The sequence below is a fragment of the Thalassophryne amazonica genome, chromosome 14 (genome assembly GCF_902500255.1).
Source record: "Thalassophryne amazonica chromosome 14, fThaAma1.1, whole genome shotgun sequence".
NCBI lineage: Eukaryota > Metazoa > Chordata > Actinopteri > Batrachoidiformes > Batrachoididae > Thalassophryne > Thalassophryne amazonica.
Genome location: NC_047116.1, coordinates 61,653,155 through 61,668,936, shown reverse-complemented (window position 1 = coordinate 61,668,936; position 15,782 = coordinate 61,653,155). Strand labels below are relative to the sequence as shown.

The 15,782-nt window shown below is 42.4% G+C and overlaps 1 protein-coding gene across 1 annotated transcript in view; it reads left to right on the top strand.

The window, feature by feature from the left end:
* cfap65 (cilia and flagella associated protein 65) overlaps nt 1-11,218 on the top strand; it is a 106,644-nt gene extending 95,426 nt beyond the window's left edge. The window contains exons 28-34 of the mRNA XM_034186548.1: nt 1,944-2,084; nt 4,547-4,663; nt 5,420-5,551; nt 5,628-5,678; nt 10,310-10,521; nt 10,627-10,905; nt 11,047-11,218. Coding sequence (XP_034042439.1) covers nt 1,944-2,084; nt 4,547-4,663; nt 5,420-5,551; nt 5,628-5,678; nt 10,310-10,521; nt 10,627-10,905; nt 11,047-11,113 — 999 coding nt within the window. The 3' untranslated portion in view covers nt 11,114-11,218. The remainder of the gene's footprint in view (nt 1-1,943; nt 2,085-4,546; nt 4,664-5,419; nt 5,552-5,627; nt 5,679-10,309; nt 10,522-10,626; nt 10,906-11,046) is intronic.
* Nucleotides 11,219-15,782: the final 4,564 nt, after the last annotated feature.

The window sequence follows — 15,782 nt, the reverse complement described above, 5'->3', positions numbered from 1 at the left end:
TAAGAAAACCAAAATGTGCTTCAACTAAATTACGCCGGAGCTGACACAACAGACGCAGTAGCTATCTTTACCCGGGGAAACGGGGCTACAACTGTAACAACAGGAAGCACAGCGACCCGTGTCACAGAGCTCCGCCGTGCGCGTTCACCCATTACAGACCCACTCATGCAGCTCCCATTTAACCTCTTATCCGGTTGGAGTGTTACGCGAAGCCGTCGCTATTCACACTCCACCACGACCCACGGATAAGGCAACAACACAGGAAAACGGCTGCAAGAGAGCTCAAATCAGTATTCAATAACGGGTTCTCAGACACGCACCATCCGGGCGGAGAGCACCCGCAACTGATCCGGATAACTTCTGAACGTCTGCTGCCGCCTTACCGGCGCGGTACCGCCTCTGCTACCGCTGGGTCCGTGATGTGGCCAGAGACTACTGTTATGTGTCGGACGCAGGACGGAGAACCGACCAGCGTTTGAAGGACCCAGTATGAATTAAGCAGAGCACGGTACAAAGGATAACTGAATTTAATAACATAACAGTGATGTGATAAATACAACAAATGAGTGCGCGGTCTGGTGAGGTGGTAATACGGTGCGCTCCAGGCAGCACAAACGGTCCGGAGCCAGAAATAGTTCGGACCCAAGGACCCCGCCGACACCCCCCAGGTGGCCGCGACAAACCAAGTCTGTGAAAGAAGAAACCATCATGTGAGTCCACACTCCACACACAGAGAGACCACTCAAAGGTGTACATAAACAGCAAACACTTCCTGGCTTAATCACTAATCAGCTTCCCACCCTGCAGGCATGGAACACCCAGTTCACATTCTCAACTGCAGTGGAAGCTGATTAAACGACTAACATAACAGCTCAATATAATAAGGTGTGAGGGACACCACATTTACTGACTGTACTAATGTTAGTCACAAAACCTAACGTACCTCAGGAAGTGTGCTGACGAGCGTGAGACCTCACCCCCTCCTCTTTCACAGACCATAGCATCAAACCTGGACGGTCTCTGCATCCATGATGATGAGATGGCTCTCAAGACGACGATCTCACCCGTCTGGTCACAAGGTCGAGTCTCTGGCAAATACACACTGTGTACTCCAGACTTAAATGCCACCATGCTCCAATCCATATAGATGCACCACAGCTGTGAGTCCTGACGAGCTGCACATGATCAGCCTCAGGTGATCAGGGTGAGGTCCTGATAACTCAGCCACACAGCCACTCAGTCCTAAACGCGTGCCACCTGGAAGGAAAAACAAAAGACAGAAACAGAAGACAGCCAGGCACCCCCAGCCATACAACAACAGGCTTAACACAGTGTTTGATTAAAATGTAATATGTACACTCTAAAAAAGGAACTGCCGTCTCAACAAAAAAATTTGATGAAACAATTTGCATAGATTTTTTAAAAGTTATTTTAACTTAAGTTAAAGTTGAAATAACCTAAAAAAAAAATCTATGCAAATTGTTACATCACTTTTTTCTCATTGAGACAGCAGTTCATGTTTCACTATGATAGGGAAATGCTTGAGATTAACTGTGTTGCCAGGTTTCCTTAATTCTCACTACTATGGTTATTTTTTTCTTTAGAATGTAAGTTTTTAACTTTAAGAGTCATGGGCTGTATTTTTCTTAGTAACCTTGAACCTAGAAAGGCAATGGATGATGATCTAGCATGCACAGAAAATAGAAAATATAGTGAAATTTTGTAATATATACAAACATTATGTGTACGTCTGTTTATAAACAAGTATTTATGTACTTTATTTACTTTGTTAAATGGGTTGTGATCAATTCAATAATAATTTTTCATCATTGCAACTGTGTTTGCAATATTTGCCACCACATGTATGGGGAGAGATGACTTGGGGCAGACTATGAAGTCTCTGAATGCTTGGTATAACTGAACATTTTTGTTGTTGTACGTAGCTGGTGTTCATGTCCGAGGACTGTATGTCTTTTGGTGACATCCCAGTGGGCTCACGATCTTCAAGAGCCTTCTTCCTCACCAATGTTTCCCCCACTGAAACTGTTCTGTATAAATGGACGCTGTCCCAACAATACAAACAGGTAGACACCAGTGAACATGTGCATAGTATTTTAAATTACAAGCAAATGTTTAAACTATACAAGGGACCAGGTTAGACCACATCTCTGTTCAGAATTTAAGATAGGAAAGCTGTAATTCATACTAGAGTGATATATGCAGAATGTGTTCTAACTACAGTGGGCGGCGCTGGGCGATACCACCCAGCACTGCAAATTTCCACACCAACCCAGCACGGATTTTCCAAAATATGAACTGATATATTGCTGAAAAATGTACCAATTTGATCGTATTTCAAGCTTATAGTGTCTTACTTTTGTTTTATTTTGCAATTTCAACCACATAATTAAAGAAATAAGAAAGATATTTCTCATTTTCATCATATCTCTGCCGCAAACAGCAGAGAGATCAGTAGTCAGCTGCTTTTAGAGTTCGCTGAAAGCAGCTCAGCGCAAGGACACTGCCTCTCTCTCCACTCTGACTTAAAGGAAAAAACTCCATTAAAATGTTTCATTAAAGTAGACCTGCATTGAAATAAATGCAGTCTGATCTTTGTACCAAAAAATGACTTATATTTACACATAAGATCCTTCTGAATGTAGTGAAGTAAATCTGCAAGCCAGGATCTGTCATTCAACGGAGAAATCTTCATTTAAAAATGACAAATTTACAGATACAATTTAGCCCTCCGCAAAACTGTCATCATATCCGGGACGCTGCTGAGACATCAGGGAGAAGACTTTATCCCAGCATGCATTGCGCGCGCCAACTGTAATTTGAGGATTTACGTCAGTTTGCATGTGCACCTTTTTCTTGTCCTATACGGAAGGATCGACTTTTTAAAAACTTCATATTGTCTTGCGGCACGTTTGGTGAGTACACATTTCTTTTATTTGTGCTTGAAAATTATTTTGTGGGACTTTTTCATACGCCCGTTTGATTGAGTGGTGTCGCATTGAAAATCTACTGTCTTTCGCCTCCGGTGTTACCGTTGCGGGGTACGGAGGCGGGACCCGCAAAGAATCCAAGTCATTAAAAAGATATAAACCTCTCTCAGCGGCCATGGAGCTCTGCGGCTCTGATTACCGAGATGTGCGGCGCTGCGGATTTTGCCACAAGAAGTCTGTCCTTGTCACCGGGCGCTCCGCATCAAAACGGCGAGCGTAGTCTCTGGACTTGTGCCAAGTTGGCTGCACCTCCATTCAGTAGACAGAGCCTTGTCTGCGGCTGCACAGCAGACACGGGGGTGTGAGTGGCCCGCAGCGGCATTTACCGAGCGCATGCACTCGATAAGTGCATCGGAGGCAGTGAGAGCGGCGTCGGGGAAGAACGTCGCCCGCTGTCAATGCCGCCACTGATCTGAGCATGCAGAGCTGTATCTCACATTCATTGCAGCTTACTTTTGGATGTTGAAACCAGGATGTGTATAACAGTAACATTACTAACAGATAAAATCAATTTCAATGGGGGATCGGACTGAAGGCGCAAGCGCGTCGTCTTGTCCCCGACGTCATGGAAATGATCCGGATGTACAAACTGTTTTCGTGGAGGGCTAAATTTTAGCTGCAAATTTGTCATTTTTAAATGAAGATTTCTCCGCTGAATTACAAATTTGGGCTTACAGATTTACTTTACTGCATTCATAAGGGTCTTATAAATACATATCAGCTATTTCTTTCCGAAATCTGACCACATTTATTTCAATGCAGGTCTACTTTAAAACAATCGAGAGTGTCAGTGTATGTAGATGCTGACACAATCAGAAGTTTACGGTTTATTTTACAGTTTAAAGGCTCTCGTTTCCAAACAGATCGGTGGAAAACTGCATTGACAGTGAAAGCGCAGGAGAAAGCACGCACGAGAGAGAGGGGATGATAGGGGGATGAACAAATCAGTTCAGCTCTTGTTCAAACAAGACTATTAGTGGTTATATTGTTTTTTGTTTTTGTTTTTTTGTTTGTTTTTTAAGTAATGCAATCCCACTCAAACAAACATGGAAAAAAACTGTCATGACAGAAAAACTCTGCCTGCTTCACTGGATGAAAGAAGAAGAGAGCAAATGCTATATGCCCATCAAATATATATATATTTTTTAAATGTTTTAACATTATTTTATTAACTTAGACTTTGACAAAAACATTTTAAAAATAACTTTGGTATTACAAATGTTACAACATAAATGTCTTTTTTGTTGTATTCTTGCTTTCATTGTATCTAAAACCACTCAAAATTGATTAACAGAGTTTGCCAATAACATTTTAGAGGTATAAAGCCTTATAGCTTCAGGGGGCTCTGCCCCCTTGACCCATGCCAGGGGCCCCTGCACCCTCGGCCACGAGCCGCGATCGCGTAATTTACCCAGCACTAAAATGGTTCTAGCTAGAACACTGTATGTAGACAAAATGTTTAAAAAAAGAAGATAGAAATGCTTTAACTCTCACTGTGGTCCTGGTATGTGTGTGTTTGTGTACGTGTGTTGGATCAGGTGGTGGAGGTCCGTCCAGATCGAGGTAGACTGTGTCCAAAGGAGACTTCTCTTTGTTTCCTAACCTTCACTGCTTGTCACTGCCCCACTGTTTATCAGCTGGATCTCATCTGTCAGGTACCACAGGAGTGATAGTGCATGTACTGTAGGGGTTATCATGAGGATGAAGAAAGACTCACGAGTTACCAAACAATGATAGCCTGAGGCCCCTGTGTCCATAAAGCATTTTTATTAATTATTTTTCTGGTGGAAAAGTGCTGAGAGAGTGTCCAAAAATGCTCCTTCCTATCAGTTGTAACATTTCAGTAGAAAAAAAAAGAAAAGGCCTATGTGTGGCATTTTTCTATGACAACAATAAGGACTAGAATACAATGTACAGTGATAAAAAGTACTCACCCAAAACAAGAACCAAGCATCTGTCCAAATGGCTATCACAGATGAGTTTTTATTTTGTTTTATTTTTGTATCTCTTGTTATAGACTTTGAGTAACAAATCAGCAAAAATAAACCTGCCTTCTCGGTTACCTGAAAAGGTTCTGCAGTGGCATCACAATGTCTGTCTGAAAAGTTCAAGCATTTTCAACTTAAAAGTACTTGAAGTGGCCGTGCAGAAAAGGTCTGCTCTGAAACAAGATGTTGGGTGGGGCATTTTTTTTCTGGAAGTGGCTACATGCAGCCACATATGCGCCATTCTTATTTAGAGCAATTGTTTAAAAAATGCAATTCTATATGGGTCACATGTGCACCTGGATATTTTGTTTCCATAGCTTTCAGTTCAGTAAACATTTACAACAAATCTGCAGACTTGTAAAAAAAAGATTTGTACAAAATGTGTTAAATATTCACTAAATCCTGTGGTTCCTTCTCCTCCAGATTACCCAGGAGGCATTACTGACTCATTACAATAATGAGTTACTGCAATGGGAGGAAGAGAAGAAGAGACAGCAGGATGAATTCATCATCACGGACAAAAAGCTTCCATGCCAAAAGATTCTGATAGACAAGGTTTGACATAAGAAATAAATGGGCAACTATACTGTAAAATAACAGTATGCTTATTCATTTGTTGGTCTTGTTACAGGAGTCTGAAGCACCTTCAATCTCAAAAGGACCCCCACTCAGGAAATACAAGGTAACTACCAGAATTTTCAATGGATGTGCTTCTACAGTATCAGTACAGCATATAGCCATGTGAGATCCTAATCCAAATATTACCGCTCAACTACTCAAGGTGTAGTACTGTGCCAGTGTTCCACAGCAGATTAATAAAAAACCTGTACATAGACAGCTTGGATATATTATTATCTGGTGTATGAGCAATTACAGAGTGAACCCAAACATGCAGGCACTAACCACACAGGATATAAGGGGGAACAAAAGTAATTTATTTACCAGTTCCAAAGTCTAGTCCCACAAACAAAAGTAGTCAGGGATGCTTATTCGCCATCTTTGGACGGTTTTCCGTCTTTTTGTAAATTCTTGCCGTCTGAAAGAAATGGCAGAATAGAATTTTTTTTTTCTTCAAATCAACGACCTAATATTTTGCCGTAAAATACCCAAATTCCTTTGAAATCGATCATCATAAAGTGGTTTGTTTTCCCGGAGAAGGAGGCCACCATTTTGGTATACAGACAACAGTTCAATGCGCATTTTCATTGGTCAAAAAATGAGGCCTTGCTCTCACTGCCTCCGATGCACTTACCGAGTCTGCAGACCGCAGTGGGCCACTCACACCGCCCCCCTGTCTGCTGTGTGGAGCTGAGGCCAACTCCGGCAACAGGTCCAGAGACTGCTCGAACATTTCTACACTAACGGGCATGGAAACATTTTGATGCGGAGCACTCTGGCAGCCCGCAAGGATAGACTTCTTGTGAAAAAATCCGCAGGGTCTCAGTAACCGCAGCCGCAGAGCTCCGTGGCCACTGAGAGAGGTTTGTATCTTTTTCATGACTTGGATTCTCTGCGGGGCCCGCATCCATAACCCACAACGGTTACACCGGAGGCAGTGTGAGCGAGGGGTGACAATGACTCTCCACGCAGAATCGTTTTTCACCGTACGCACTTGTGAAGGTAGTAAATGCGCAACGTCTCGATGTTGCAGACAATTTCCTTCCCGCGCCAAATCTCATAGCATCATACAACAAATTTTCTACCTCGTCAGTTTCTCATCATTTATTTCCAATATTACGCAAGATAAATACAGGTATGGCAATAATTTAACGCTGATATCATTTAAACAAGTAAATTCTGTGATATTTTGGTATTGTTGTATGATAAATGTAATGCTTAGGGAGTAAAACACGGTGATCATTGAAGTTTGTTACCACCAATGGCACCATTCACCACGCATTTTAGTATGTGGCCATGTCTTTTTTTTGGTTGTTAAACTGTTAAATTGCCTGCCAAATCAATGAAATCTTTGATACAAGTTTAAATAGTTCCTATGTAGCCTCTTGTATTGAAAAACGTGAAATAAATTACACATGGTGGGGGGGGGGGGGGGGGGGGGGTAAACCCCTGTTGAAAAAGAAAATCAATAAATAAATTTCTTTATAAAATCGAAAACAAATATTTCAGGTTCAGATTCTTAGAGGTGTTTGGGCTCAGACTGAGATGGATAATTTAAACAAATTTAACATTTTATTGTGCATTATTGAATAAATAATAGTAATCGAGCTGCTTCAGTATTATGATACAACCCAGTCTCACGGCAAGTCGTGATTCAGCAGCATGAAATATACATTAATCTATTGGTTCCTGATATTGTGACGAAACGCGCCTCATTTTTGTCACTGCAGAACGAATTCATTCTAATTCATTCCGTGATGGCTACACGAAATTAAAAGTGAAGCAGGGGGGTTGGGGTGGTTATGGTTAGGGTGAGGGGAAGGAGTAGGATTAGGTTATGGTTAAGGTTAGGGTTGGGGGTAGGAGTAAGGTTAGTAATAGTGAGGTCTCCTCCCAGATGGACGTGCCTGGAACACCTCCCTTGGGAAGCGCCCAGGAGGCATCCTTACCAGATGCCCGAACTACCTCAGCTGGCTCCTTTCAGCGCGAAGGAGCAGCGACTCTACTCCGAGCTCCCCACGGATGACAGAACTTCTCACCCTATCTCTAAGGGAGACACCAGCCACCCTCCTGAGGAAGCCCATTTCGGCCACTGGTACCCGTGATATAGTTCTTTCGGTCATGACCCAACACTCATGACCATAGGTGAGAGTAGGAACGAAGATTGACCAGTAGATCAAGAGCTTCGCCTTTTGGGTCAGCTCCCTTTTCGTCATAACAGTACAGTAGAGTGAATGCAATACCGCCCCTGCTGCGCCAATTCTCTGGCCAATCTCATGCTCCATTGTCCCCTCACTCGTGAACAAGACCCTGAGGTACTTGAACTCCTTCACTTGGGGCAAGGCCGTATTCCCTAAGCAATCCATCGGTTTCCTGCTGAGAACCATGGCCTCAGATTTAGAGGTGCTGAGCTTCATCCCAGCCACTTCACACTCGGCTGCGAACCGATCCACTGAGTGTTGGAGGTCACCAGCCGATGAAGCCAACAGGACCATATCATCTGTAAAAAGCAGTGATGAGACCCTGAGCCCACCAAACCAGAAACCATCCTCCCCCCGATTATGCCTCAATATCCTGTCCATGAATATCACAAACAGGATTGGTGACAAGGCGCAGCCCTGGCGGAGGCCAACCTCTACAGGAAACGGGTCCGACTTACTCCCGAGCACCTGAACACAGCTCTCGCTTTGTGAGTACAGAGATTTGATGGCCCTGAGAAGGGACCCCCTCACTCCATACCCCCGCAGCACCTCCCTGGGTACCAGATCATATGCCTTCTCCAAGTCCACAAAACACATGTAGACTGGGTGGGCATACTCCCAGGCATCCTTCAGGATCCTTGTGAGAGTAAAGAGCTGGTCGGTTGTTCCACGACCAGGATGGAACCCACATTGTTCCTCTTCAATCAGAGGTTCGACTATCGGCCACAGCTCCCCCCTGCAGCTTCAGCAATGGAAGCTTTGAACATTGCCCATTCTGGCTCAATGCTCCCAACCTCCACAGGGATGCTAGAGAAGCTCTGCCGGAGGTGTGAGTTGAAGATCTGTCGGACAGTGGGTTCCTCCAGACGTTCCCAGTTCACCCCCACTATCCGTTTGGACTTACCAGGTCTGTCCAAAGTCCTCCCACACCCTCTGATCCAACTCACCACCAGATGGTGATCAGATCACAGCTCTGTCCCTCTCTTCACCTGAGTGTCCAGAACATGCGGCCTCGAATCAGATGATACGATCAAAAAAATTGAACATCGATCTTCAGCCTAGGGTGCTCTGGTACCATGTACACTTATGAGCATCCTTATGTTCAGACATGGTGTTCGTTATGGACAGTCCGTGACTAGCACAGTAGTCCAATAACAAACGACCATTCGGGTTTAGATCAGGGAGGCCGTTCCTCCCAATCACACCTCTCCAGGTGTCTCTGTCATTGCCCACGTGTGCGTTGAAGTCCCCCAGCAGAACAGATTTTTAATTGTCTAGTCTTTGAGCCCAATCAAAAACAAACTAAATAAAGTTTTCATCAAGATTTAGCTATATTTGTAAACTATTGTGTTGTTATACAATAGTTTAACAAAAAACTTGTTAAACTATTGTAACACCTACAGTGTTCGGTAACTTTTGGTGTCTTGAATATTATCGATGAATCACATTGCTGTCTTTTTTTTTCTCCTAAGCATCCATGAGTAGTCCAAATGAGCACAGGAGTAAAGGTGTATAACTCAAACAAAAATGTAGGCAATAGAAGGCAGCAAAACAACCGGGGGTCAGACAAAAGGCAAATTCAACAGAGGTGTCATGAAAAGCCAACTAACCGGAGGTGTCAATGAATAATCTGGTAAACAGAAAGGGAAACAGTGCTGTACTACATAGTGACACAAACGAACAGATGAGCAACAGGTGGTGTGATTGGAGATGTACAGCAGCTGTGGGGGAGACCGAGTGACAAAGACATGTCTACAAACACACACAGAAACTGCCAAACACAGTGTCACAAACCTCAAGGAACCCTGGGCGCGAGTAGAAAACAAACAAACTAAAAGGGGAATCACAAGGTAAAAAAAATCCACAAACCAAAGAACAAAAGACTAACAACTGAGGTGGAACTCAAAAAAGGTTAAAGTGTGCAAACACAGAAAACAACATGACTAACAGATAAAACACAGGCAGAACACAACAATTATTACGGGTATGTGTTAACTTTTTAATGGACTCAATTTCAGTGGAGCACTTCTTATGTGAATGCATTACCTGTCCTGTGTATTGTTGTAATGACAGCTCAGAACTGCAGAGATGACCTCTGTGGTCCTCACTGAAGTGTGAACTTTTAACAATGCCCCATGTACCGAGTGCCACTTCATTAGGTACGCCTGTTCACGTGCTCTATAAAGCAAATACCAAATCAACCAATCACGTGGCTGAAACTCAGTCCATTCAGGCATGTAGATGTGGTGAAGAGGATCTACTGAAGTTAAACCAAGTATCAGAATGTCAAATTAAGTGACACATTACTGTCACTTAATTACCAGATTACTGTTGATGGTTTGACCATTACAAACATAGCTAACCTAGTAGATGTTCATACAAAGCCATGAAATCTGGTTTCGACGGAGAATGTCTGAATAATCCTTGCAACAAGCCAACAATAAAAGTAAGAAAACTGTAGAAACCACTTTAAATTTGAATCCTCTCCCTCCAGACTCTTCCTCCCATTGGTTCCAGTAGTAGGTGTAATACACTAGAAGCTGTTTGTCCAAGAGTCAAGCGGAGGGCACAGAGAGAATTAGCCAATGTATGGAAACGTCCTGAACCTCCCCAACCTGCTCTGCTGCACCTGTTGGTTACGGCACACTCCCACGGACCACTGGAGAACTTTACAGACTTCTTCAAGGAGCGTGACAAACACTCCAGGTAAGCACACTTTGAACAAACTGGATTTAAAAATAATAATAAAAATACACTTTGATCATCATCATGTTTGTGAAGCAATGATGTTTGTGTTCCTGTCTTCCTCAGATGCCTCCAGTCAGTGACGTCTCAAAGACCTCAAAACACCTCTTCCAGCTCTCTGCCCCCTGCCGGGATACAAGACCCAGAGAGAGACTCCAGACCTTGTCTCACCTCCTCCCCTCAGAAGACAAAGATTGATGGAAGCGAGTGGGCAGCAGAATTTACTGACATGTGCGAAGCCATTCTGTTGAACACCATTCAAAATCTGATGTTGGAGGCCGACAGGAGAGAGTTTGACCTCACAGCTCACCCCCGCAACATTGCCCTACGACCCGTGTCTGCTAGGTAACGATAGACAACACACACTACAATCAGATATAAAAGATCTGTCTCGCTAAGGACCTGTGATGGCATTATTCATACGTTCAGACAAACAGATGTATGGCAAACAACGTTTTATTATGTTGTGTGTTTCATATGAACCAGACTGTCCACTGCAAAGGAGGACAAAGAGAAAAACATAAAGGAACCAGGAGGGAGCTTCCATGCATGACTTCCAAACAAGGACAAGCTTCCTCTGTTACTGAAACCTGACCTCTGACCCTTGTCCTCCTCACTTTCTTCAGTCGTTTAGTTTTTAAAAATCTTCTATGGTATTGAAAAATGTTCTTTCCTCTTCCTGTATCCTTCTATTTTTGCTTTTTTGTCACAATTTTGATGCTCTGTTATAATTGCAATACTCTGATAATTCACAACACAAATATTTGAAGTTTTACAATTCTTTACTTATGATCACTTTTACAGCAGTATATACCAACCTGAATTCTTCCTATGCAGAAACAATACGAGGTCTGTTAGAAAAGTATCTGACCTTTTTATTTTTTTCAAAAACCTGATGGATTTGAATCACGTGTGCTTGCATGAGCCAACCTTGAACCTTCATGCGCATGTGTGAATTTTTTCACGCCTGCCGATTGCGTCATTTGCTTGTAAGAAGCCTTTGTGTGAGGATGGGTGTAGTCTCTCGTCGGATTTTCTTTGCAAGGAAAATGGCGGAACGATTGGAGCAGCGTGACTGTGCCAAATTTTGACAGAAACTGGGCGACAGCCAGGTGGAAACCATTCGGATTGTTCAGACAGCTTTCGGTGACGATCCTATGGGCATCACACAGATTAAGGAGCGTTTCAACCGGTTTAAAGATGGCCGCACAACGGTGGAGAGTGAGCCGTGCTCTGGTCGGCCATCAACATGCTGAAATGACCATATCATTTCCAAAGTGAACGCTGTGGTGATGTGGGACATCAGCACTTTTTCGGCACATTCCACTGTGACAGAAGGTTTGGCCATGAAAAGAGTTGCAGCAAAATTCATGCCGATGGCTTCGGCACGAAGCTGCTGACGGAGCAAAAGCGCCTCCGTGTTGAAGCCTCATAGGACATGCTGGACTCTGAAAAATGATGCTCACCTCTTCCACCATTCGGAAGATTCAGACGGCTTTTGGTGGCTTTTCATTCGTGAGACTATCTGAGAAATTGTGGAAGAGCTGATGTCCACCTCTTCTGCAATTTCTCGGATGCAGTCTGTGTGATGCCCAATAAATAAATCAAATAAATAAATAAAAAATAAATGCTGTCACCTTGTAACTCACCAAATTAAAAGAGCCAATCATGAGGATGAAGTGATTAGATGGCTTTTCTTTTTACTAAAGCACCAGATCCATTGAAAAATCAACTTTGTTCTATGTGATATCCCACACACAAGTTTGTCACTAGATGGTTAGTGGATGGATGCTAGAAAATTAGGAACTGCTACATTTGAATTTGCATGTAGTTTTTCACATGCTGAACACTGGGCACGTATGTGATCGTCCTTGTGCTCCACCTATTGATACCCCCATGTTTGCAGCAGCTAACAGGATAATTTATCAGCCATGAGAATGAATATGACGCCTCCTATGTTGTCAAATACAGGACGAAATATATAACATAAAAGGAACATAAAACTGGAAAGAAACAATGGACAGAATGTGTTACTGGGGATCATACCAAATCTTTTTTTATCTGTACAACAAATTAATGATAGGAAGCTTGAAATATTTTGTAAGACCCATGTTTTGATACATTTTTCTGGACGTTTTATCAAAAGCAACACATGTACCATTCACCACACCATGGAACTGCCTTTGGGTCTTGGATGGCAGCCACCCAGGCAGACAACCAGTTCTTTCCTTCCATCAGCAGAGCCAGGTGAATCATGGGCATCCTCCTCAGCTTCTCCGGCTGCTAGGGTCCTCACCACTGATGCACCTGTGTGCTGGAACATGCCCAGAGGAACACGCCGTGTGGCCACAATGTCAAAACTGACACTAAGTCTCCCATTTATTTGACACAAATTATTTCCAGCCCTACTCAAGGAACCCCTGAAGAGACCCAGTACTATTGCATCCAGTCATTTTGATTCACATCCAAGTCTCACAACCATGCAGTAAGACAGGAAGGACTCCAAAGACTTGGACCTTCATTGTCCTGCAAAGATATCAGCATCATCAAACACCTTTGTCCTCATGACTCCACAAGCTCTTTCCAGCTGTTTCTTGATATCAAAGTACGAGGAACCAGAGATGTGGAATGTGTCTCTGCAAGTTCAACATCACATTCTGATACACTTCTGATGGCCAAGTCCAGGAAGCTATTGAAAGCGTGGGTCTTGATCTTTGTCCAGGACAACTGCAAAGCCAGACATTAGTCAGTTTCTCAATCACTGATCATGATTCCACAAAAATCACAGCATCATCCACAAAGTCAAGGTAAGTAAAGCTCTCCTCACCAAGAAAGTTGCTGGTTTCCACAACCCTACCCAACACCCAGTACATATAAGCACTGACTAGTGTAAGAGCCACAATAAATCTTGAATGAATTCCAGTTTCACTCTCTGCACATCCTGCACTAAATGGGACCCCATTACATCATTGGTTTAAAACAAATATTTCAAAACGTTTCACATGATTTGTCCCTTCTGGTGCTGAAACATAAAACAAAAGAAATAAAAATTGGAATCAGTCACATAATTTTGTTGTGTATGCAGACATTTGCGCGGGTTAAAGGGCTTCAGCCTTTATTTAGATACAAAAAGAAAAAAGGTTGGGACCCACTGGACCAGAGGAAGCCTTGTCCTGATATGGCCACACTTTCTTTAGAGGCTTTTTACCCTTTTATCAGCATCATGATTGATATACAACATATTGATTTATTCTGCCTTACAGAAACCTGGTTACAGCAGGATGAATATGTTAGTTTAAATGAGTCAACACCCCTGAGTCACACTAACTGTCAGAATGCTCGTAGCACGGGCCGAGGGGGAGGATTAGCAGCAATCTTCCATTCCAGCTTATTAATTAATCAAAAACCCAGACAGAGCTTTAATTCATTTGAAAGCTTGACTCTTAGTCTTGTCCATCCAAATTGGAAGTCCCAAAAAACAGTTTTATTTGTTATTATCTATCGTCCACCTGGTCATTACTGTGAGTTTCTCTGTGAATTTTTAGACCTTTTGTCTGACTTAGTGCTTAGCTCAGACAAGATAATTATAGTGGGCGATTTTAACATCCACACAGATGCTGAGAATGACAGCCTCAACACTGCATTTAATCTATTATTAGACTGTATTGGCTTTGCTCAAAATGTAAATGAGTCCACCCACCACTTTAATCATATCTTAGATCTTGTTCTGACTTATGGTATGGAAATAGAAGACTTAACAGTATTCCCTGAAAACTCCCTTCTGTCTGATCATTTCTTAATAACATTTACATTTACTCTGATGGACTACCCAGCAGTGGGGAATAAGTTTCATTACACTAGAAGTCTTTCAGAAAGTGCTGTAACTAGGTTTAAGGATATGATTCCTTCTTTATGTTCTCTAATGCCATATACCAACACAGTGCAGAGTAGCTACCTAAACTCTGTAAGTGAGATAGAGTATCTCGTCAATAGTTTTACATCCTCATTGAAGACAACTTTGGATGCTGTAGCTCCTCTGAAAAAGAGAGCTTTAAATCAGAAGTGCCTGACTCCGTGGTATAACTCACAAACTCGTAGTTTAAAGCAGATAACCCGTAAGTTGGAGAGGAAATGGCGTCTCACTAATTTAGAAGATCTTCACTTAGCCTGGAAAAAGAGTCTGTTGCTCTATAAAAAGCCTTCCGTAAAGCTAGGACATCTTTCTACTCATCACTAATTGAAGAAAATAAGAACAACCCCAGGTTTCTTTTCAGCACTGTAGCCAGGCTGACAAAGAGTCAGAGCTCTATTGAGCTGAGTATTCCATTAACTTTAACTAGTAATGACTTCATGACTTTCTTTGTTAACAAAATTTTAACTATTAGAGAAAAAATTACTCATAACTCATTACTCATACTCATAATTACTCAGGGTTTCTGGTTCCGGAGCACAGCGGTGTTCTGCTGTATCTGTTAGCTGTTTGAACTGAGCTGTTTGAGTTCTTTGAATTAACAGTCTTTTTCAAGACTTTTTACTTTTTTTTTTTTACTTTTTCACCGTGCTCCAACGCCTAAAGAAGACCTCTAACGGTCGAAGCATCGCGACGGAGCTCTTTTATCAGCTAACCTTCATCAGCGTTGGCAAGCTTGCTAACGCTTTCGTTTTTATTTTTATTTTATTTTTTAGCACTGTTGTCGTGCTGCTCCACAGCCTGCCTAGTGGATTTTTATTTTATTTTAGTACTGTTGTCGTGCGTTACCTGTGCTGCTCCACAGCCTGTCCAGTGGATTTTTATTTTATTTTTAGCACTGTTGTCGTGCGTTACCTGTGCTGCTCTACAGCCTGTTCAGTGGATTTTTATTTTATTTTTTACCACTGTTGTCGTGTGTTACCTGTGCTGCTCTACAGCCTGTTCAGTGGATTTTTATTTTATTTTTTACCACTGTTGTCGTGCGTTACCTGTGCTGCTCTACAGCCTGTTCAGTGGATTTTTATTTTATTTTTTACCACTGTTGTCGTGTGTTACCTGTGCTGCTCCACAGCCTGTTCAGTGGATTTTTATTTTATTTTTACCACTGTTGTCGTGTGTTACCTGTGCTGCTCCACAGCCTGTACAGTGGATTTTTATTTTATTTTTACCACTGTTGTCGTGTGTTACCTGTGCTGCTCCGCAGCCTGTCCAGTGGATTTTTATTTTATTATTTTATTTTATTTATTTATTT